Source organism: Cynoglossus semilaevis, chromosome 3 (assembly GCF_000523025.1).
Source record: "Cynoglossus semilaevis isolate Cse_v1.0 chromosome 3, Cse_v1.0, whole genome shotgun sequence".
In the NCBI taxonomy this organism is placed as follows: Eukaryota; Metazoa; Chordata; class Actinopteri; order Pleuronectiformes; family Cynoglossidae; genus Cynoglossus; species Cynoglossus semilaevis.
In genome coordinates, this window is record NC_024309.1 from 6,275,193 (window position 1) to 6,296,605 (window position 21,413).

Sequence of the window (21,413 nt, forward strand, 5' to 3'; positions counted from 1 at the left end):
CACAGCACGCCCACGTCCCTCACTGAAAAAACCAGGGAACAACACGTATGTTATAATTAAGAAAACATAAGACTGGCCGAGTTTTTACACCACTTTGACACAACAACATTAGCTCAGCTGAAGAGGGTTATACTTCATTTTCTAGTATTCCAAATACTAGCCCACTGTCACGAACTCTCAACCCTTCATCTCAATCTGAGAGAATGCTTATGCTAATGTTGTGTGTGACTTATGATCAGAAAATTAGTTAAAAAAAAAAAAAAAAGAAAAACAAACAAAGCATTGGTTACTTCAAACACTGTTTGTCTGCACACAGAGCGTTTCACCAGATGGGAAAGCAGCAGCAGAGGTCGAAATATTTCTGCAAAAGCAGCTGGGACATGGCATGATACAAAAACTTAGAAAGCATTGTTGGTGGAAGCCATCCAAGACAGGTTCCGTGACAGAAAATCTGAGGAACTGCACCAAAGTTACAATCCTGAATCTGAGGCGAGGAAACTTCAATCTCACATTCCTCACATTCCTGGGCGTGCATGCATGTAGGAGGAGTCATGAAACACAATTTAAAGATTAAATACACTAACAAATACACAGTCTGATCACCTGTTTTATCTTAATAACAAGGGCTCATAAGAAATGCAGAAATGGTTTTCTTGTTTTGGGAATGTTTGCGGGGGAAAAAAACAAACATTAACTTAAACAAAATGTCTCATTAGTGCGTCCTACATTACAGTATGTCCTGATATAAACCACAACAGACAAGGTCTGAGGTGGGAATGCAAGTGAATGCTGTATTTTTTGTGTCATGTCAATATCCTATTTCACACCAAACATTAACAGCGTTTGCAGTGAAAAATGCAACTGGAATTGAAAAAAGAACAAATATCGCAGACAGCCACACTAAATCTGGGAGACACGAGACTCAGCTGAACAGCACAGGGACAACAACAAACAACAATTAAATTAACAACGCTATTGATTTTCAACCAGGCGTGAAACAGTCTGCAGAACAATCGTGGCTGATCAATACATACATGGTTCTACACCGTTCTCACTGAATCATTGAGATACTGAGTGTGTGTTCAAGAAGCTTGTGCTGATCTGTGATACTGATGTACACCGTCCACGGTCATTTTAAGACTTTACACCAAAGTTACCGTTCAAAATTCTAATTTGTTAATCTGAGCTAACTCTCTAACTCTACAATGTTAAGTTCTGTTGTTCTTAAATGTTTAAGGAAAGTGTTTCAGTCCAAGTGCATTTCTTTCTGGCTAACATTCACGATATTTTTCCTAGCCTTGAAAAATATTTCAAATATTTTCGAGGTCGGTTAAACCAACACAGCTATACATTCTAACTGTGTGTGTGTATATATATATATATAAATATATGTATATACACATGAGTCACAGTTGGAGTGTGGATGAGTGACAGGTAAAAGGGTGAAGAAACAGAAAGAGGAGGAAGTCAAGCTGCATTTGTTTAAATACTTTTGAATACCATTCAAACAGAAAGTGCACAAAGGAGGGAAAGAATAGGTTGGAGACAGGGCGGAGTGGGTGGAGACGCATAGCGTGGGTGATATGTTACAGAAAGACAGAAGCCTGTGTTGAATGGAAGTGTAAAGGAAGGACAGGAAACGGGAGTGAAAGATGAAGAGGTGTGGAGTCGAATAAACGGGGAATTAGCCAGCGCTAATTTTTCCTAGAATTGCTAAGTTTGAGCAATTGTAGGAAAAGCCTGGAAAATAGAGCTGCCAGGCAGGAAGATCCCAGACACTGAGAGAAAACTATGGTAAAAACTAAGAGCATGAGAAAATTACCTGCACCTACTTTAACTTTAAATGAAGCATAAACCTAATGAAATTTGCATATTAAACAAATTCTATCAGAGACTGCAAACTAAATACAAATGATATTGAGACACCAAACATTTTCAAACAATTGCTATATTTTTTTCTGTAAATTTAATAATGGAATTTACCAAAAAAAATCAATAATAATAATAAGAAGAGGAAACATTCAGTGTTTGGGCAGGAGAATGTCAACAAAAGACATACAATTTTGTCTGGTAATATTAAGGTTCAGACATTTCCAACAATCATTAGTTTAAATAATAACATTAAACCCAGCTGAATTCAAGTTCAAGTTTAGCTACAACTGGTTCAATATTGGCTTATTTTTACACACATTTTCAGTTTAATGTCAACAGTAACACCTGTGCTGTTTACACACGAAAAAAAAAAACTGCAGAGAACAGACACCGACTATTAGGAAAGACAAATTACAACCGCCTGGACCCTCTGTGACCCCTCTTCCTGAATGAGACAAGGGAGTCATGTAAGGCAAGATAACGCCACTGATACAGAGGTCAAACTCAAGGCAAAAGGAGAGGAGCCGAGTTCAGATCAATATTTATCCAAGCAGCACGCACACACAACCAGCAGGAGCAGAATAAACTCGGGGTTAAACGTGACGTATAAAAAAATTAGTAACTCCACTAAGGTCAACTGACAACCTTTCATTAAGTCACATCTGCAGTATGTCATAGATACATTTAGGGATTTCTTTACCAAAGACACCGCTTGAAAATGTTAAGAGTACGCAGCATTGTTACTAAATAAGTAAATAAATAAATAAATATTCAATTCCTCTACAAACTCTTTGACCTCGCCCTGTCACATAGAAACTGAAACTTCACTTGCAGTTAATGATTGTATGGTGAGGCTCTGAAAAAACACACAGAATGTGCTCCACTTTCCAAAAAAAAACAAAAAAAAAAAACAACAACAACTGAGTATCAGTTTATTGAGTCACTTGTGTCTGAACATTTAAACCTTTATTTAAAAATAAATATTTATTGAATTATGGTCTATATTCCCTGGTAAATATTTACACACATGAGCCTCTTCATTTTGCATTCAAAACAGAGGACAATAGTGTCCCTTCTGATGAAAATAATCAATAATCCTCAATGACACGCTGAATTAATTATTTTTAAATTATTCTGTCTTAATTTTACAACATTTTTGACAGCTGTCAAAAATGAGCAACAAGCACCTAGTTCTATTCCCACACTCCTCAGCAGCCCCTAACAAACAAAGACTGTTGGACTTACAGTTCAGCTGCTCCTCCCTTTGTATTGGCCGTCCAACCAACTGGCCGTATCGACTTTATTAGGTGCTAATTTCTCTGTCAGCTCATTCAAGAACTGCTGCACGCCAGAGGTGACCACAAGAGAGCAGAGGCGCCGCCCATGCTCCATGCTTCAGCTTCAGCTTCAGCTTCATTCACGTCTCCAGCACTCAGATGTCAAAGTTAGACAAGCACAGCTGTCTTCAATCGGCTCGTTTAGGGCAGGGTTCCACTTCTCAGTGCTCTCTCTCTCTCTCTCTCTCATGGTCCTTGTACAGTACAGTACTGGGAATATGCAAGCTCACTGTTTTCAGGCTGCACATGCAACCAAATGGAACGCAGACTCTGCTGGAGCAATTAGTTCCACCTGTGCTTCCACTGCAGAAATAGCCGGAATTTGTTCCAATGAAAAAGATAAAATAAAAATCACTTACTGCTTTGGTGCAGTGTGTCTAGAACAAAGTGTCAGACAAGTGTAGCACAAAGTTAAATCCTAAAATCTCAAATGTGACCAACGGTGTTGCAGCCTGGCCTCCATATGTTCTTGTGAGGATTATGCTATAAAAGCAACATGTACACAGGAATATGCCATGAATGGAAATGGGAAAAGCAGACAAGAGAACTAATGCAAATAAAAAAACAAAACAAATGGATAATATATAAGCAAAATAAAATTAAATATACTAAAAATTAAAAGAAATAATAATAAAAAATAAATTATTATATATACACATATATAAGTAAAATATTTTTTAAAATTAAAAGAAATAATAAAAAATAAATGATTATAATATATCTATATATCTATATATAATAATTTATTATATATATTTGTTAATGTGGATTTGAAGCCAGTCCGTAAGAATTCCGTTTTTCGGAATTCAAGGAAATGTGGGAAATGAGAAATTTCCTTGTCAAAAATTGCCCAACAAGAATTTTTCTGTTTACTGCCTCGAGCCATTTTTCAGAGGTCCACTCTTTACACTGATAAACAAGTTCAGCGCTGTGTAACTCCAACCATCAGCCCCAGAAAAACGTTGTTGACAAAACAGTGCCTCACACCCAAGAGAGGCCTGGCACAGGCTGCGTGTTGGAACACCATAGACCACATAGTTGGCCTTTGCTGTGACTTGCTCAACGTCGGTTCCAGCTGGAAGCGAAACTTGTCATCTCCCGAAGATTCGTGTTGAGAAAAGTCCTGACAGCTTAAGGTGGCAGATGAACTCCAGTGTCAGTGCTGGTAAACAATGACTGTGGTCTAGGTGTACTCGTGTGTAACAGTATTTATAAAAAGTACACATGCTTTCCACTCCGTTTTACTGCAGTGATTGGAAGTGTAGATACAGTAAAAAAAAGTACACACATCCACGATCTGTATGACTTCACTCCATTAAAAAGCCAGTGAGTGAGTCGACCATATTGACCACTGACCGCTCCGATGTCTTTCTGTGAGACTGCTGCTCTCGAGGCAGAAAAACCATGTCAGTGTCTCAGTTAAATATTGCTTCAATTTTCTTATCCTCTTTCCGCTAACTCACATGGTAATCCAAGTTAGAAATTGCTCCGACTGGGCTTCAAGGTTTATTATACATATAAATTTCCTGAAGTAGTCGTATTTTGTGATCTCCGTTGCGTCTCCACTTTGCGGCGTCCACTGAAATTGAACTCAGCCAGCGCGATTATTTGTCCTTTCAGAGGGGATTTGCCTGAAGGAAACGACTATAAAACTATAACTGGGATCTGTAAAAGCTGAGGGAAGGACTTCTGTGTTCACTGGGGCCAGATTTGGAAGCGTTGCCGTGACTACAGCGAGAAAACTACAGCAGCCGAGTCTATTACTGAATGGAAAACGTACGTCTGTGTGTATTTTAGGAGCAGAGAATTGAACCTCCATGTTAGGACGTGCACAACGTAGACAGTCGGAGCTGTCAGAACAGCCTTTTAAGAAGTGTCGGGGAGGCCAAAAGTGCTTTTCCATCCTGCCAGTTTAGCAGACAGCGTTGGAGCTTCCTTTGTGAAATAATTATATAATATAAAGGCTCGGAAGTTCAATTTAAAATGATCTAAACAAGGTAAATCCTTTAAACAGCTAAAGCCTGTGTTATTATGGTTGGTTCATTGACATTTTGTTTCTAGCCCTTCAAGGCAGAAGGTGGATTAAAATTCCAGGTAAGAAGAGGTTAATTTAACTGTCACTTCACAACTACCATTCCCCAGGCCTACACATTGATCTTCTGAGCTCAATGTCACTTCACAACTACCATTCCCCGGGCCTACACATTGATCTTCTGAGCTCAATTCTGTGAAAAGAAAACGGGAATGTTGTGGACAGGAAAAGTGGATAATATAAAATAACTAAGTCTTGGTGTTCTTGGATGGACCACAAAGAAAATAAATACAGAAGAAGATCTGACTGGGTTTACCCTTGGCACAAACGTCTTAAAAGCAGTCAAGCTGAGTCCGTCGAGGTGACCAAATAAGCAGGGTCACTACAGGACCTCGTGGCGCAACGGTAGCGCGTCTGACTCCAGATCAGAAGGTTGCGTGTTCAAATCACGTCGGGGTCAAATGTCCTTCACCATGCAATGGTGAGATTTTACATTTATTTACATTACTCTCTTTACCCACATATGCAGTAACATCACAGTATTTCATTTAAGACAATTACTCAGATAAACTTTGACAAACAACTAACCCTCCAAGAAAAACCCTTCAGATAGCAAAATTTTAAATGTGAAGCCTCCTGATATTCCAAAGTTTGTTCAGTCAAACTTAACGAATAAGAAAAAGTCAATATGGTGTCAAATTAGCATCACATATTAAGCACGTGTTTCAGCCAACACGTCAGAGACACCATACATCAAGACCTCGTGGCGCAACGGTAGCGCGTCTGACTCCAGATCAGAAGGTTGCGTGTTCAAATCACGTCGGGGTCAGTTGGGTTTTTTTGTTTTTGCAATGGTGAAATTTTACATTTATTAACCTTCACTTCCTCACTTGTTTGCATTTTTAGCCACATGTAATGGTAATTATTAGCTGTCACAGTATTTAAATTGAGACAATTACTCAGAAAAACTTTGCCAAACAACAACAACAACAATAACTAACCCTCCAAGAGGTTTCCTTCAGATAGCCAACATTTAAATGTAAAAAATCCATAGTTTGTTCAGTCAAATAAGAAAAAGTCAATTTGGTGTCAAACTGGAGTCAGGGATAAGGCACGTGTTTCGGCCAACACGTCAAACCAGCATCTCATCAGGACCTCGTGGCGCAACGGTAGCGCGTCTGACTCCAGATCAGAAGGTTGCGTGTTCAAATCACGTCGGGGTCAAATGTCTTTTAGGGAAGTCTTTTACCGTGCAACTGTGAAATTTTACATTTATTAACGCCAGTCTTCCTCACTTTGTGTTTTTATCCGCGTGTGCATTATTGTGTAAAAGCAAATGTTTTCTGTAACAGTATTTCAGGTGACACAATTACTCAGATCAACTTTACCAAACAACGAACCATCCAAAATCCCACGTGACGTCAGGTGATAAGGCACGTGTTTCAGCTGACATGTCAAAGGCACTGAACATCAAGACCTCGTGGCGCAACGGTAGCGCGTCTGACTCCAGATCAGAAGGTTGCGTGTTCAAATCACGTCGGGGTCAGTTGGCTTTTTTTGTTGTTTTTTTATTTAGTCAACGCAGCCTAGTATCTAACAGGTTGTAAACACGTTGCAGAACTAACGTCTTGCAGCATCTGTGTGGATCACAGCTGTTACAGGACTGTGTCAACATGTAGCACACAGAGGTCATGGGCAAGAGACACAGCCAGCTGCCCTCATGTCCGAGGTTACAACGGTCAGATTCATTTAATGTTTTAACATCTGCAGCAAACAGATGACCAAAGTCAAAATCCACACACAACGGGCATTGACGAACTATAACGGACTCTAAGCAGCTCCGTGTCCAGGCTCTCCATGTCTGTTCATGACTGTGGTTCACTCAGACCTTGGCAGTTACCACAATGGCATGTTTCCTGCCTGTTCAGCAGCCATAGCCAGAAATTCCTCAAGCTTTAGGAGCAACACTAAACTCAACATAGTGGTTCAGTTTTTTGGTTTTTTTATTGGCATGAAATGTGGCTGATGTGTCCAGTGGAGAAAATCAGTTGCTATGACAACCCTGTCATCTTATTCTGACACTGATGAGAATCACAGTTTGGGAAAAGATACAGGGTTCCTGAATGTGTCATTGTCCTTGAAGCAGATCGTTGAATAATAATAAATAATAAGAGGTATTTATAGAAAGGCAACGCTTCCCAAACTCTGTCGTCCAATAGATCATACAGCTGTAGTCTCAAGTTCACCACCGGGCCAAGTACTTACTAAGTACATATTCACTCTTTCACTGCCTGTCATACATTCCAACAACATTGGGTAAATGATAAATGATTAAATGATAGAGGCAGAGCAACAATGAGGTAAAAATGTTTTTAAGTCTACACTGCAAAAAGTAATAAAAAAAAGAAAAGAAAAAGAAAAACATATGGGAAGAAATATGCTTTAAGGCAGGTCTCCATACGTTTTTCTGTTACGGACTGCTTCCAGTTAAGACAGAATTTTCAGACTAGTTGTCAAGGTGCAGCTAAAAACACTACAAAATAAAATAACAAAACCAAAACTCAATGCCAGATTTTATGCAGAGAGATTGACACTTCAGGAGAATCGCCTTGGGAAATTAACCCCTACTTTAAATAGGATTGGGAATACAACTATCTTTTATTTTGAAGGCAAAAAACGCATCTCGTGGACTGTTTGGACTCCTAAAAGACTTTAATTTTGACAAATATCTTGATGAGTCAATTACAATGTTTGTGGTTTAATGAGAATTTTTCAAAATAAAATATTTTTGACTCATTATGAAGCGTAAGCCCATACCATCCCACGACCCAGGGGTTGAGAACCTTGAGGAAATTGAACCAGACTACCTTTATTTTGTCCCCTGCTATGGAAGGAAAATAATTAAATAATTAACTAAGTACTAATAAGGAACACAAACCTACACATGGCTAATAGTTGCCACCAATTCCACAGCATCACACCATTCAGCCGCTCATCTTCATTACATAACCAGCGAGCTGCTAAGTGCAGCGAGCTAATAAGAACACACCGAGCTTTTAAGGGGTTTTCCCCATTGTCTCCATTCCCACAGTGGTTCTAAAAGCTGCGGTGACAGAGGATCAGGTTTCGGACCTCGGCTGAGCCTAGATCTGCATAATAAATTTGGCCAGTGTTTTCACTGATGGCAATAGATCCCTCAACACAGAGCTGCTCATTCCAGCCCCATGTAGATGCAAAACATGCAGCTCGAGACGTTCTAAATTACAATGCGGCGCGTTCTTTCTATAAAAAGGCCTTTGTGGTTTCAACTCCAGCCACACATCAAGGGAACTTGTTTTGTGAATTTGCCACATTCACCCTACACATCATGAATAGGACATTCTTTAACACATGCATTTGCATGTGCAACATCACTGCACAGCTGCTAAAGTCTTTCCTATTTTTGTGATACCGCGAGGAACTTGTGAGTTCGAAGAACGATCGATCAAAAGAACGATCGATCAATATTTCTCTGACCCGACATGGGACCTGCGGAGCACATGTGCACATCAGACAAGTAGATATGATCACATGTAAGTATGCTAGCGCCCCGAAAGTATCCTGCTTCTGTTTATTTTACCCACTGTGACATCCGAGCAAGCCTGCATTTGAGGAGTTTCAAGAGGAACTGAAAGAGCAATTATGTCCTTTAAGACTTAAACCTACATTTAGGTGGAGCTGTGGGAACGCTGGAGACAAAAAAGGATCTGGAGATGCAACCCTTCAAGGGTTTAAGTCACAAATTATGGATCAAGAAGCAGATGCATCTTTGGGAGCTCTTTTGTTGAATCTCTCTGATGGTACATATGGGACATATAAGACCCGCCCAGTCGGTGTCCATGAGGCGGCTGAAAATGTCTTCCATCTGTCTCTGCTTTCATTTTCAAAACAAAGCAAATGATGACTTTATACTTGACTGGCCAATGGCAACAATCGCCACAGAAACAGGATTAAGGCCTGTTATGGCATTTAGCATTAACGCTCTGTGACCGAGCACAGTGTTGAACAGATTGTTTCTGAGCTTAATGGTGCTTGAATGGGTGATTGATGCACACTTACCGGAACAGGGACGAGGCCCTTGAGTGTCTTCAGAGATAATTTGAATGCAATTGGTTGAGAGAATTAATCACAGTAAGAAGAATGACTACGCGTTTCATCGTGTGCAGAAATAACTAACACACATTGCGAAAACCGTGATGAGTATGAGGTAAGATTACGTAGAGTGATGAGCACAGTCACCCTGAAACAGATAAGGCAGTGAAAAAAAATATGGAATGCAGATAAATGTGATAATGGTCATATTTTGTCTACTTTGTGAATCTACCACTGTTTTGACATTTTTCGCACATTTCTGCATTTTGTAGTTCGAATAACTGATAATAACTGATAATTAACAACAAACACATATCGAGTAAAAGCTGAAACAGCATCTACATCATGTGATCAAAATGAATTCATAGAGTTAAAGGCTCTGTCTGACACAAACCCCGAACATTGAGGTCCAGATTTATTCATCAGCAGGACGTTCATGTCTGAGAAGAAGATATTGATATTTAGATATGACGTCGTCTCTGGCCGCAGCCCAACTTCCAAGTTCAACGTGATGCGTTTACAAATGAATTCAGTCCGACTTGGATTCTGTAATCACACATGCAGCCCTTTTAGAATCTTTTTGGAAAATCTCTGAAGGTCAGTGCACATCTGAACGCTCCTAAAAGACTTAAGGAGAATAATACTAATCTGAACTTTACACACAGTAGTGTGTAGTGATAGTAGTGATAACAGCAGATCTGCTGCAACAGGCAGCCCACCCTGGAGGTGCTAGTACGTGGTTCCTCTGGGCCTCAACAGCAGGAGCCTTGCGTAAGTGCATGTATGTGTAAGTTGGTGTGATAGCACATACAATGTGAAACCACATAACAATTAACACGGCATCAAATCACACTTTTGCACGGTGAAGGGCTCTAACAGCTGTTGACGTTGGTCCTGCAAAAGGATGTTATCGGCATGTTGTCCACACCTCTTGGTTTGTTCTGTAATCTATCGGCATCAAAACAACCTGACGCAGAACACGAAATGAGTCCAACCACACACTTTGACTGCACTCACCTGAGACTGTGGACATGCATGCTATCATGCTATCATGCTATCATGCTATCCAACACCTACGTCCATATGGACTGACAGCTGTGCGTGCATCACAATCTCTCCCTGCAGACTGAGGGTTTTTTTTTTTTTTTTTTTTGTTGCTCTCCTTTGGTTTTTTCAAACCACCCACCCTGCCCGATGTTTTGCTGACCCGGGTCTAATTCTCCGATTTACAACGCCAAACAAACTTTCCGTATACCAGCTCGTATAACGTTACGACGCTTGTGATTTTTAAAGCAGCCATAAAGAAAACAACCTGTGTACTTCAGGCCTCTGCCGTCAGAGCGTATAAACTGAAGTGACTTATGTGTGATTACATTTCCCTGTCGTCCAAAGGTCTTGGCTGGCCCCGCGATACAGCAGTTAGCGTTGACCCGGGGCCAAGTGCTCTCCAGAGGGAGAGTCCACGCTTCTCCATTTACAGAACCACTGCATGCATCAATGGACCAGTCGCCTGCGTTCTGCTGAGCCATGGAAAAGCATTTAGCTCCCGTGAAGAGAGGAGGGAGCGTGCGCGTGGGCATGTGGGTCTTAGTGATTGCTGGTGTGTGCGCAGGGGGGAAGTCCTTTTCAAGAATGCGCGGTAATGTTGACTGTAAGCAGTTTGCCACTGGCGGCACAATGGGGAAAAGCCTACTGAGCTGCAACAATGTGAAGTGAGTATCTCCTGGAATGTAAAGGTGTGTAAGGGAATGACCACTAAGGTTATTTTGGTACTTTATTGGTTCTCTTTGTGGATTTTCCACACACCCTGATAACTGTACCGATGCTAACACTTTTCCAAACAGTGACAGAGCTGTGATACAAGCACAGGTGCAACACACTTCAAAGCTCTGCTCCTTTGAAGCAAAGCCGCAGGCTGCTCTGCTCCTTTGAAGCAAAGCCGCAGCATCAACACAGCCACGGTCACGTTAATGCCCCCGGGAAAGTGGAGAAAGTACCGTCACTGGCAGCCACAATGGCTTCAAACTTAAATTCATTCATTTTTCATGTGGCTGCCTTTCAGGTGGAGTCACTGGAAACCCACAGAGGGAGAAGGAAATCTGAGTAAGGGCTCAGTCCAATGTTTTATACTAGTATTTAGATCGTTGATTCTCAAAGGGGGGGGGGAGGGGTCTGTTGCACAAGAGCTGGTTAGCGAAAAGGTCCGAGCTACATCCATTATCACTGGCATTCGTCTTATACTCCTTCTGTAAGCCCAATCTTTTTTCACATCTGTGTCCCAACAAACTTGATAAGTGAAGCCACATGCATGAAAAAAAAAGCCATTTGACATGTTAATGTTTCAGATGACTTGTCCAGTGTGTTCACAAGATTCCTTTAGAAACTCTTCCTCGAACAGCTCTGAATTTACCACACGTGTTTACAGACCGTTATTGTGAACGGCTGTTAGTTTCTATGGGCCGTATCCGACCAATCAAAACAAGCGTCGTACCTCGGGTTCACCATGTTTTTTGACAGGTTTGTTTTTACTTGGAATTCTCTTCTCGACTTTACAGATACCTTAAATTCAGTGTAAAGACACAACCTGCTCCATCAGGACAATCTGATTATCTGTAATGGATTCTTCCTTATATTAGGGGCGGTGCAACAGGCGGAGTGTACTGTTGTCAAACGTCCAAACAGAAGTGCTGAAAAGTTTTGCTTCAAAGAATGCGTTTCAAATACATAACATTGCTTTGCATCAAGGAGATCGGACTCAGGTTTCCTCAAAATGGAAGAAATATTATACGATTAGTGTTGGGGCAATTTAAGAGATAACACGTTTGTATTTATTTTAAGTATTTTAGTCAAACAAAGTGGTATTGTATCATTGGTAATAAAAATATTAGCTTGACGCTACTGTAGCTCATTCTCAAGGCTGAAATGTCTCTATCAGATATAAGAGAAAAATGTTATCGTCATTTTGACACTTGTCTATCTCACTTTAATTTGAAAGAGAGACAAAAGTAAGAAACACACACAGCAGCATCCATGGTCCTGCTACGACCCTTGTACCTGTGATATCAAAAACACAAAACACACACAAACACAAAAAGCGAAAACCAAAAACAAAGCTTTCTACAGACGTAACGCTGGTCAAAAACCTCAGTCACAGCCCTGACTGTTAGTTCAAACCAACTGTTCACATGACCCTGGGATGGACTGGTTTCCTGGATCAGCTCCAGCTCGCAGCTCGCACCATGACCTTTGAAATACACCACAAGAACATGAGAAAACACCTGACAATGACAGAGACAACGGTCTGACAGAACAGTCAGGCAGAAGGATGGTCGGAGATAGTGGAAGCCTGAGATGATGAAGTGTGAAGATCCATGTTTGTAAATACATATATTTTGATTTTAAACGTTTCTGCCCGGAATTGAAGTGTATTCATTTTCTTGTCACTTCTGTATTAAGAACCAGATTTTTCAATATTTTCCAGCTTGCAAATATGAGCACCTTTAACGGTGCATGGGTTGCTGTGAGGTTCTTTACATAAAAAAAATTTTAAAAAGTAGAGATTCCTCCACAACAGAGTTTGTCCCCACTCGTGTGAACTGCAGCTCAGCAGTGACACTCACAGCACGGGCTACTTTGTTGTTACAGTCATTTCACAACACTTTTTTTAAGCGCACTCTTGCGTAATTTGCTCCCGCTGCAGGTAGCATGGATCGGGGCTTCACTCTCCCTCCATCCTGGGCCCCCAGTAGGAGACGGGGTCCCGACTGGAGCCAGAGACCGGCTCTCTGACTTCCAGCCCCTGTCCTTGTCTCCTGCTTGGAGCCGGAGCCGCAGCAGGAGCGCCATGTTGAGCGCAGCTCTGCGCTCTCCGCAGGGAGAAGCTCCACAGAGGCATGTTGGTGTTTGTGTGCTGTCTGAGGAGGTGCTCACCTTAGCGATCGCCTTTTTGTACCGCATCGCCGCCTTCTCGATGAGGCTGTGGACTTTAATATTCCCATCTCCGCACGGAACGACCACTCGGGTCTTCCCGAAACACACCGTCACTTTCATCGCTCGGCCGCTGCTGCAGTCGCGTTTAATTCCAGTGAGGAAAAAGACGCGTCGGAGCCTCAACAACCATTTCCAGCGTGTCCACGAAAGAAAAACAAAAATTATTTAAAAAATCCCCAGCTGTAAAGTGATCCAAGTTGTCTTAATGCGCCGCGTCCTCGGAGGACAATAGGTGTCCACGCACCAGATCCAGCAGCAGCGCTGCGTGGCGTGGGTTGACTCACTTACTGAAACTTCCCAACAGTACAAACCGCCTCTCTCTCCCTCTCCCTCTCTCTTACTCACACGCGCGCACACACACTCATCCACAGTCATAGGCTAATACACACGCACGGGCGGAGCGGGGAGCGCACTGCTGGCCTGACACTGTGAGTGCGCCCACATGTCAGAGCAGGCACCAAGAATGTTTCCAGTCGACTGCAGCAGGTCACAACTCAGGCCGACAAATTCAACACACACTGTTTACATTTCTGCCGCTTTCCACTTGTATAATTTTGACAGATTGGTGGCGCTGTTCCATGTCACGAACGCCCTCATTAAAAACGCACCAGTGGGAGGATCTCCGATGAGGTCATGATGTCACCGTGGCTTAAAAGTTGTTGTGAGTAAATATACAGTAACCTTATCGGTGGGGATCATCTAAACATAACAGGACTTTGACCTTTGTGCACCCTTAAACGCAACGGTGTGACGTTTAGTGCGTGGACCTGTATTATTGCATTAGTATTACTATTATATCCCTTCATGTTAAAGCATCATCTTAACGTGTGATAAAGTCACGTCACTATTGTAAGTAGTTCACAAAATGTGTTGCACATTCAGCACATACTGTACTGCAGTACAACAGGTTCACTGTACTAACACCGTGACCCAGTTCACTCATAAAAGCTGCAGCCCCTCCACTCACCCCCCCTGCAGCTCTTACTGTAAGTCTTTATGAACTAATGTAGTTCCCAATGAGTGAACATGAACTAAAGCATCATGGGATGTGAAGTGGAGTCCAGGATTATCATCCCTCAGGATTGGTTTCTCCAGTTTCAGTTGGGGAGGGGGGCAGGGGGGATTGACCTGTAACACCACCAGTTTCACCTGGTTCATCAGGTGTCATGCACTTCTGAGACTTTTCTGTTAGTGCAGTTCACTTCCGGTTCAGTTCCTGTGCAAAACATCTGCATCTGATCTGACTACTGATTACATCTAATTTAACACGGATGTGTTATTATGTAAATACTTAAACTAGAATTTAAGCTTTAATAATTTGTCAGAAACAGAACTAATACGCCCCCTAGTGGCCAATAACGTAATAACATTATTATTTTCATAGTTTTTTTTATATTTTCCACGTAAATTCTTGGAGTAGAGATAGTCACATTTACTTAACAACAGGTGGGCACCACAAACATTTATGTTCCCATATCCTTTCAGAGGCTCCATAGAATATATCACGTTTGTATCTGCTTAATTCATTATAAACAAAAACATACCTAGGCTTCTAGTTGTTAGTAGTTTCTAGATCTTGGACTTCTAGGCTGGAATGTAACACCTCCTTTGTCAGTACTTTTCATTGACTTTGCTTTCTACTACTGCTGCTAAGGTGGCTCAACCGCTAACTCCTTGAAAAGGTCAAAACAATAAGTCAACGCTTGTGACAGGGAAAACAAATGAGCCGCGAGTCAGGTAATAACTTAAACTGAAGCGTGTTTGCTGCACACCAGGAATGCATGCAGGAGGAGGAGAGACATACTGTAGTCCTGAATCAGACAGTCAGACACAATGGTGGAGAAGCTCATTGGTTCAATCAGGAAGTGACATGTAGTGGGGGTAAATATTTTACAAGTAAATATATTTCATGAGGAGGTGCAAAACATTTCAAACACTGGCAGTAAATGGCAATTTATTATTGTTTAACCTGTTGAACCACAGGGGGAAAAAAACTCAAGACACATTTCTATTCAATCCCAATAGGAATTGCAAAGAAAAGCGTGTGGGTCTCAGCCACAGGTTGCATCGCCCCGACCTTTAGAGTTGCACACATGATCAATAAATAAACGTATAACTTGCAGTAGCGTGTTATCATGTACATCAAACTTCTGCAGGATTGATATCCAAACCGTTTTGTTTTGTTTTTTTGCACATGCGTGGGAATCAGGCCTTGACACTGGAAGACAAATGAGTCTTTATTGTGTGTCAAAGTGACAGAACTGTAATCATAGCTGACATTGTTGGGTAATATATTTGCTATAGCGATTGACAAAAAAGGAGAAAGGTTAGGAGAGGTCTGCTGGATTTTTTTTTTTCCTTTTCATCCTCGTCATCAATCTTTGTCCTCATGTTAGCCAATCGCATGTGCGAAATAAGCAGCCGAGGAAAGGCGACGTGGGAAATGAAACGTGTGTGTGCTTGCAGTTTTGCACGCTTACTGTAACCGACAGTTACTGCTGGCTTTTGTAAAAGTTTGGGCGGTGTGATTCACTGGAGAACAGTTGGTCACAGGGACTTGCGTCAGGTCATTGTCAGGGTAGACAATTAAAATGAACAGTGTTATGAGCTAAACGTTGCCATAACCACCCGACGTATCAAATGACAAACAAAAAAAATGATTCTTAGGCTTTTGGCTGGTTGTTGTTTGTTTACATATTAGCTGACACCTATGTTATACTGTATGTTTAACTTTTAAAATGACATGCTAAATGGGAATATGTACGCCAATGCAGAGCTATTATGATCATTAGATGTTCAGCCCAATTCAGATATTCTAAGGACACTTGCTGAGCAAATTTAATTGATCGTTAACGTGGATGAAAAGGAGCTCCAATCAGAGGGATCCTATTTTTCACAGTTTTATTCTGCAGACTAGCAAACACTGTGATCACTCCCATTCAAACGCCATTGATTCCTCTGTCTATCCTCTTGGTCCTGTTTATGACAGGGATTAAATAAATTGAATTTACAACATTACTTCAGTGGTAGACATGCTGCAACACGGTGGCTTATTGCAGGTCATTCTCTTTGCAGTTCTGTCATCACAGACTTACCTCACCACTGCAGAATACTACACACGCACACACACACACACACAAACCCTTTACACACATTCATACATAGCTGTATAATTTCCTGCAGTATTTATTACCCTTTAAATCCCCCATCTTTCTTTACTGCTGTTAGCTGAGCTCATATTGTTGGTATAAGACATATGATTAGTTCACCTGGAATTAGCCGTAAGTTTAGCATAAAGCATTTAATACACTGCTTTATTATTAGGTGTAGACAGTGCCCGAGAGCAATGGCGGAGCCAACGACTAGGATTTATTGTTACATATTGGACTGCTTCCCTCTTTCTCCCGCCTGTCGTACAAGAACGAGCACGTCCGCGTGTTTCAGGAAGAGAAAACGTAAAAAGAGGACACAACTGGACAAAGAAATACAGTACATACCAATAGTTATTAATTCACCAGAGCTGATTGATCTCCAGGCTGATTGGACCTCTGGAAATAGTTCTAGCGTCAGAGGTTGGATACTGATCTGGGACCTGTCTAAACTGCTCTCAGCCAGACTGCCAACAACAATAAGTATCACTTTTGAATAAATCATTAAGATTGTGTTAATAAATACATGGGCGATGCTGGCAGTCTCTTATTTCTAATTGTGTCCGTATTTTACCGAGGGCTGAACGTCACAAAAAAAGTCAATTATTTTCTTTCAGGGCTTTGGTGCAAAACAATTCTTAATTGTTACCTTATTGCAACTTCTTGGTGCTTTTTTGTGTCCAGACCCAGTCCACATCTCCCAACACTGGTGCAGAGGTCTGAATCAGTAATAAATACCGTTCCAATGACTCTGGGTTACTGTTGTGCAGACCTGGTCGTAGAAAATGAAAATGTAATTATAAAACATTAGTAAATCTTAATGAACAAAATAATATTAAATGCATAGCTCTCACATCTGTGTTTCGTCTGTGGTTGTTTTCAATAGTGTTATATTTATTATGGTTTTGCCTTGATGTAATTGCTAGTCAATCGTGCTGTATGGAGTTTGTTTATTTTTCGAGTGTGAATGGTTGTCACTGTATGTTGCCCTGTGATGAAATAGTAAACAATGCAGAGTGTACCCTTCCTTTCATCATTCGTTTACAAAAGATATTTGTCAAATTCTGCACCAGAAGAATTTCTAATTAGTGAACATCGCCAGTTGCCTGCAGCATTGAATGTGCAGTGTAGTATAAAAACTCAGTCTAATATTGTCAGCCCAGTGTGAAACAAGCTTAGGCACGTGCATTCATCTGGGCAGTGCAGCTATGTTGTTGTCCTCACTTATCACCCAACACTCTTAATACATTGTTTCTGTACCTCCCACTTTATACAAACCAAAGGTTAAAATAAAAACAGCCATGTGTTTACTTTTCGTAAAATTAATAATTAAAAATAATAAAATATTGTTTTACCTCAACTTTAGCACACTTAAGTACAAGGATAAGAAATACTTTGTTGTGTCGTGTATTAGTGATATCAAATTAAATCCATACTCCACCACAGTGACCACTTAAAGCAGAATTAATGCTAGAGAAAGACATAAAACATGAGAAGTGATAGCTCAGATTACAACTGCCACATGCGTGCGTGTGCGCGCGTCTGCGTAACGGCAAATGGTAGCAATGTATAAATTAAAAAACTTTTGAATATAATCGATCAGCTGATCAATTGGCATCTTTCACGTGCATGTTAGCATGTCATAATATAATACAATATGAGCTTTTCACGTTACATCATCACGTTTTCACGTGGCCGTTTAAACCAGTACGGTTTAAGGCTGCAGTCCTTACCCGTAAAACAACCGCAGCAAACATTTCGTAGTTTTTGTCACATTTTCCCTCGTCTACCTGATGAGCCTGCTTTTTTATAACGCAGTTTCCCTGCTTCTCCTTCTCGTTTCCGTCTCTACCAAACTCGCAGGTATATACTTGTAAATTTATAATTTAAAAAAGAAAAAACAATCCAAAAGTCTACAGCAGTTAGTGCATTTGACAACACACGCACGCACGCTTCTCTCTGGCACAGAGCCAAATGGGCAGCGGAAGTGGAATGTGATTGGACCAGACTTGTGTCAGTATTAATAAACGACCCAATGGACAGTGTTTTATTCTCCAGCGATCTTTGTGTTTAATGAACTGGTCAGAGTAATAAATAAACAAACAAATGGCGTATCGTCGGCCCATGAAGCACACTGCCTGCTACTACTATTTAAATGATATTAAATATTATACTATTCTTGGGATGTGACAACAGCCAGACTCATAATGTTGCTGTTATTTGTTCTTGCTGCAGGCTGTTAACAATTAATCACTTAAGGTGTACAGGGGAAATGTCTGAGAACTGCAGAAGTAGGTTTTCATGTGGCCATATTCAAAACAACTGACCCCGACGTGATTTGAACACGCAACCTTCTGATCTGGAGTCAGACGCGCTACCGTTGCGCCACGAGGTCTTGCGTTTAATCAGTAATACAGAGACAACTAGATCATATAGTATAGGATAGCAGACCCATTACTGGAAGTGGACTTGGACGCCGTTATATTCGGGCACCAATGTTTAAGTCATGAAGTTTAAAATATGTGCGAGGGTTGCAGCCTCTCCGGTTATTACGGTAAAATGCAGTGTCATCTTCTAATGTGACGTTTAACAGGCACGCCCGTTTATTTTATTCATTTGTTATTTTCATGCTGGCTGCATGCCTTTAAATCTTTCTTACGTTGATCAAAGTCTGCGTTTTAACGGATGTCTCCCTTGGACCACAGTTGCTCCTATGATCTTAGTCTTGGACGTCAGGCATACTTCTGAAAACTGCACTTAGAATATTTCTTTTCTTCTCCTTTTCCATGCTGAAGTACTAGGTAAGGAAATACTTAATGTCTGTTCTTCTTTGTCAGCTGTAACTTTAATAGTAAACCAAATGTGTTAAGATATATTGCACATCAGCATTCAGTTAACAAATTAACATAAAAATGTGATGGAAAATGATATCCGTTAGTAAAATTTAAAAATGCATTGAAACATAGCATAATAAAACAATGCAATATTTTCATTTTTTTAAATAATTATGCCGCATTTCAATTGTACAGAAATATATAGTATATGAGAAATGTTCGTATGAGTACAGAACAGAGCCATTAGTAAGTGTGCAGCTACTAATGTCTGCTGAATTTAAGCTATAATGGTCAAATCTGTTCATCATTTGTCACTGGTTGAATCTATTGCTAATGTCTGAAGCCAACTTTGTCCAAAAGCTCATATAAGCAAGCTAACAAACAATGTTTTGTTTACCTATGCCATTACTGTGTACTATTAATCTCTTCAAGTAACTGTTTGTATTTTGGTGCATTTTTGTATTAAAACATTTTTTTACTTTTTTATTATGATCTCAACCAGACATCCTTAGGGCATAACAGTGATTTATACCTGAGGAGCCATTGCATGTTGTTGACGTAACCAAAGGCGATGATAGATAAAAGCCAGCCTAGGAGGAAGGATATCCAATGAAATGAAAGGATAAAAGAGCAACACCGAAAGATAACAGGACAAAAGGACAAAAAAAACTATTTAGGTGTGAGCAGAAGCTTTATTTTCGGACGGCTGGCCACTGAACATCAAGATAGATAATGAAAGAAAAGCAAAGGGAGAGCTAAACCTAAAAAGAAGAAGAAAGAAAACTGAGCTAGACAAAATGGAAACAGCTTTTGGAGAGGTGGACGACGGTAATTCCACAGTGAACATAAAATTTGAAATTAAACGAGGGTATGAATATGACAGCGATGAATCCCAACTGGTGTCAGAGGAAGAGGACGGTGCCAAGGCAGAGCCGGTGAAAAGTCCCATCAAAGAAGAGCTGTTGTTTTGCGATGAAAACAATCCCATGATAACAATCCAGCTTTTGCCAGTCGAAGGGTCCCATAAACAGAACCAGAAGAGTTGCAGTGTGGACCCCATTCAGATGACGGTGCTGAAACCTATCGCTCCACGTCCCATTGCTGACTCAGAGACACAGGTCAACCTTCAGTCTCTGTCATTGGTGATGTCAGCTGGGATTCCATTTCAGAATCCGTACCACCTCCCACCAGGATCTGTACTTACGGTGTACACTCCTCGGCCAGAAAACGTCCCCAAGAATAGACGCAATAGGCAGGCCGACGACGGGCGTCCTTACATCAAGAAGCCGCCAAACGCTTTCTTGCTCTTCATGAAGGACCAAAGGCCAACTGTTGTGGCTGATCTCAAAATTACAGACAACGCGTTGGTCAACGTGGAGCTCGGCCAGAGATGGAACTCACTGCTGCAGTCCGAGAAGGACAAGTACATCCAGGAGGCTGAGCAGTTGAAGATCCTTCACGAGAAGCAGTACCCGGAGTGGTCCAGCAAGATAAACTACGGGAAGAAGAAGAAGCGAATCCGGACCAGGCGTAGCACCATGGATCGGCAGTAGAAGATTTCTGTCACCTACTTTAAAAAGCAACCGATTTACTAAAAAAAACTGGCCACTGTTTATATTCTTCTGTGTGCCACTGTATTTTTGTTCATCAGACATTAAAAATGTATAACAAAGTATTTTTATACGTTTTCATAAAAACCAATAAAAACCATTTAAAGCGTGTTCTCAAGCTTTAAATGTCTACAAGATTTGACTGACTCGTGTTTCCTTTTTCTGAAGGGAAGCTAATTGGAGATGGCAAAGTAGACAGTTGTCTCCTCACCCTGTTCTATAACAATTTTCTATTTGAATAAAATAAAATAAAAAATCGAAGGAAAATCAATTTATTTTAACTATATTCCAGGTTAAAATGTGTACTTGAATGCGACATGACCTGAAGTACATCAATATATAGCAATATATAGCACTACTACCTTAACATTTCCTTTGTTCAACTGTAAGTACCTGCCGATGTGACAGTGGTCACAGCATGAAAAACATGACCAAACCAAAGAGAATTTTGATGAAAA

General features: G+C 40.8%; 2 protein-coding genes and 5 non-coding genes across 9 annotated transcripts in view; 5 read left to right on the plus strand and 2 right to left on the minus strand.

The window, feature by feature from the left end:
• Positions 1–18,474, minus strand: part of LOC103377042 (partitioning defective 3 homolog) — a 253,608-nt gene extending 235,134 nt beyond the window's left edge. Inside the window, exons 1-2 of one of the 3 annotated variants that reach the window (XM_025054368.1) lie at positions 18,245–18,474; positions 17,161–17,283 (exon numbers count right to left, since the gene is read on the minus strand). In XM_025054368.1, the coding sequence (XP_024910136.1) occupies positions 17,161–17,208 (48 nt within the window). In that variant the 5' untranslated portion in view covers positions 17,209–17,283; positions 18,245–18,474. Of the gene's footprint in view, positions 1–13,302; positions 14,333–17,160; positions 17,284–18,244 lie in introns of those variants that run through there. The other 2 variants (XM_025054367.1, XM_025054366.1) reach the window with 2 other exon arrangements.
• On the plus strand, positions 5,630–5,701 carry trnaw-cca (transfer RNA tryptophan (anticodon CCA)). Its single transcript has one exon. It is a non-coding gene; the product is annotated as a tRNA-Trp (tRNA).
• trnaw-cca (transfer RNA tryptophan (anticodon CCA)) lies at positions 5,999–6,070 on the plus strand. The gene has a single exon. It is a non-coding gene; the product is annotated as a tRNA-Trp (tRNA).
• trnaw-cca (transfer RNA tryptophan (anticodon CCA)) lies at positions 6,394–6,465 on the plus strand. The gene has a single exon. It is a non-coding gene; the product is annotated as a tRNA-Trp (tRNA).
• On the plus strand, positions 6,716–6,787 carry trnaw-cca (transfer RNA tryptophan (anticodon CCA)). The gene has a single exon. It is a non-coding gene; the product is annotated as a tRNA-Trp (tRNA).
• Positions 18,475–18,834: 360 nt separating the features above from the next.
• Positions 18,835–18,906, minus strand: trnaw-cca (transfer RNA tryptophan (anticodon CCA)). Its single transcript has one exon. It is a non-coding gene; the product is annotated as a tRNA-Trp (tRNA).
• Positions 18,907–19,155: 249 nt separating this feature from the next.
• LOC103377036 (transcription factor 7-like) lies at positions 19,156–21,092 on the plus strand. The gene is made up of 2 exons (XM_008307652.3): positions 19,156–19,312; positions 19,848–21,092. The coding sequence occupies exon 2, from the start codon at positions 20,143–20,145 to the stop codon at positions 20,896–20,898; it is 756 nt and encodes a 251-aa protein (XP_008305874.1). The 5' UTR covers positions 19,156–19,312; positions 19,848–20,142; the 3' UTR covers positions 20,899–21,092.
• The last annotated feature ends 321 nt before the right edge of the window (positions 21,093–21,413 follow it).

What these genes read in the sequence shown, in the direction of transcription:
- LOC103377036 (XM_008307652.3), top strand. Translation starts at nt 20,143, where the DNA reads ATGGAAACAGCTTTTGGAGAGGTGGACGACGGTAATTCCACAGTGAAC.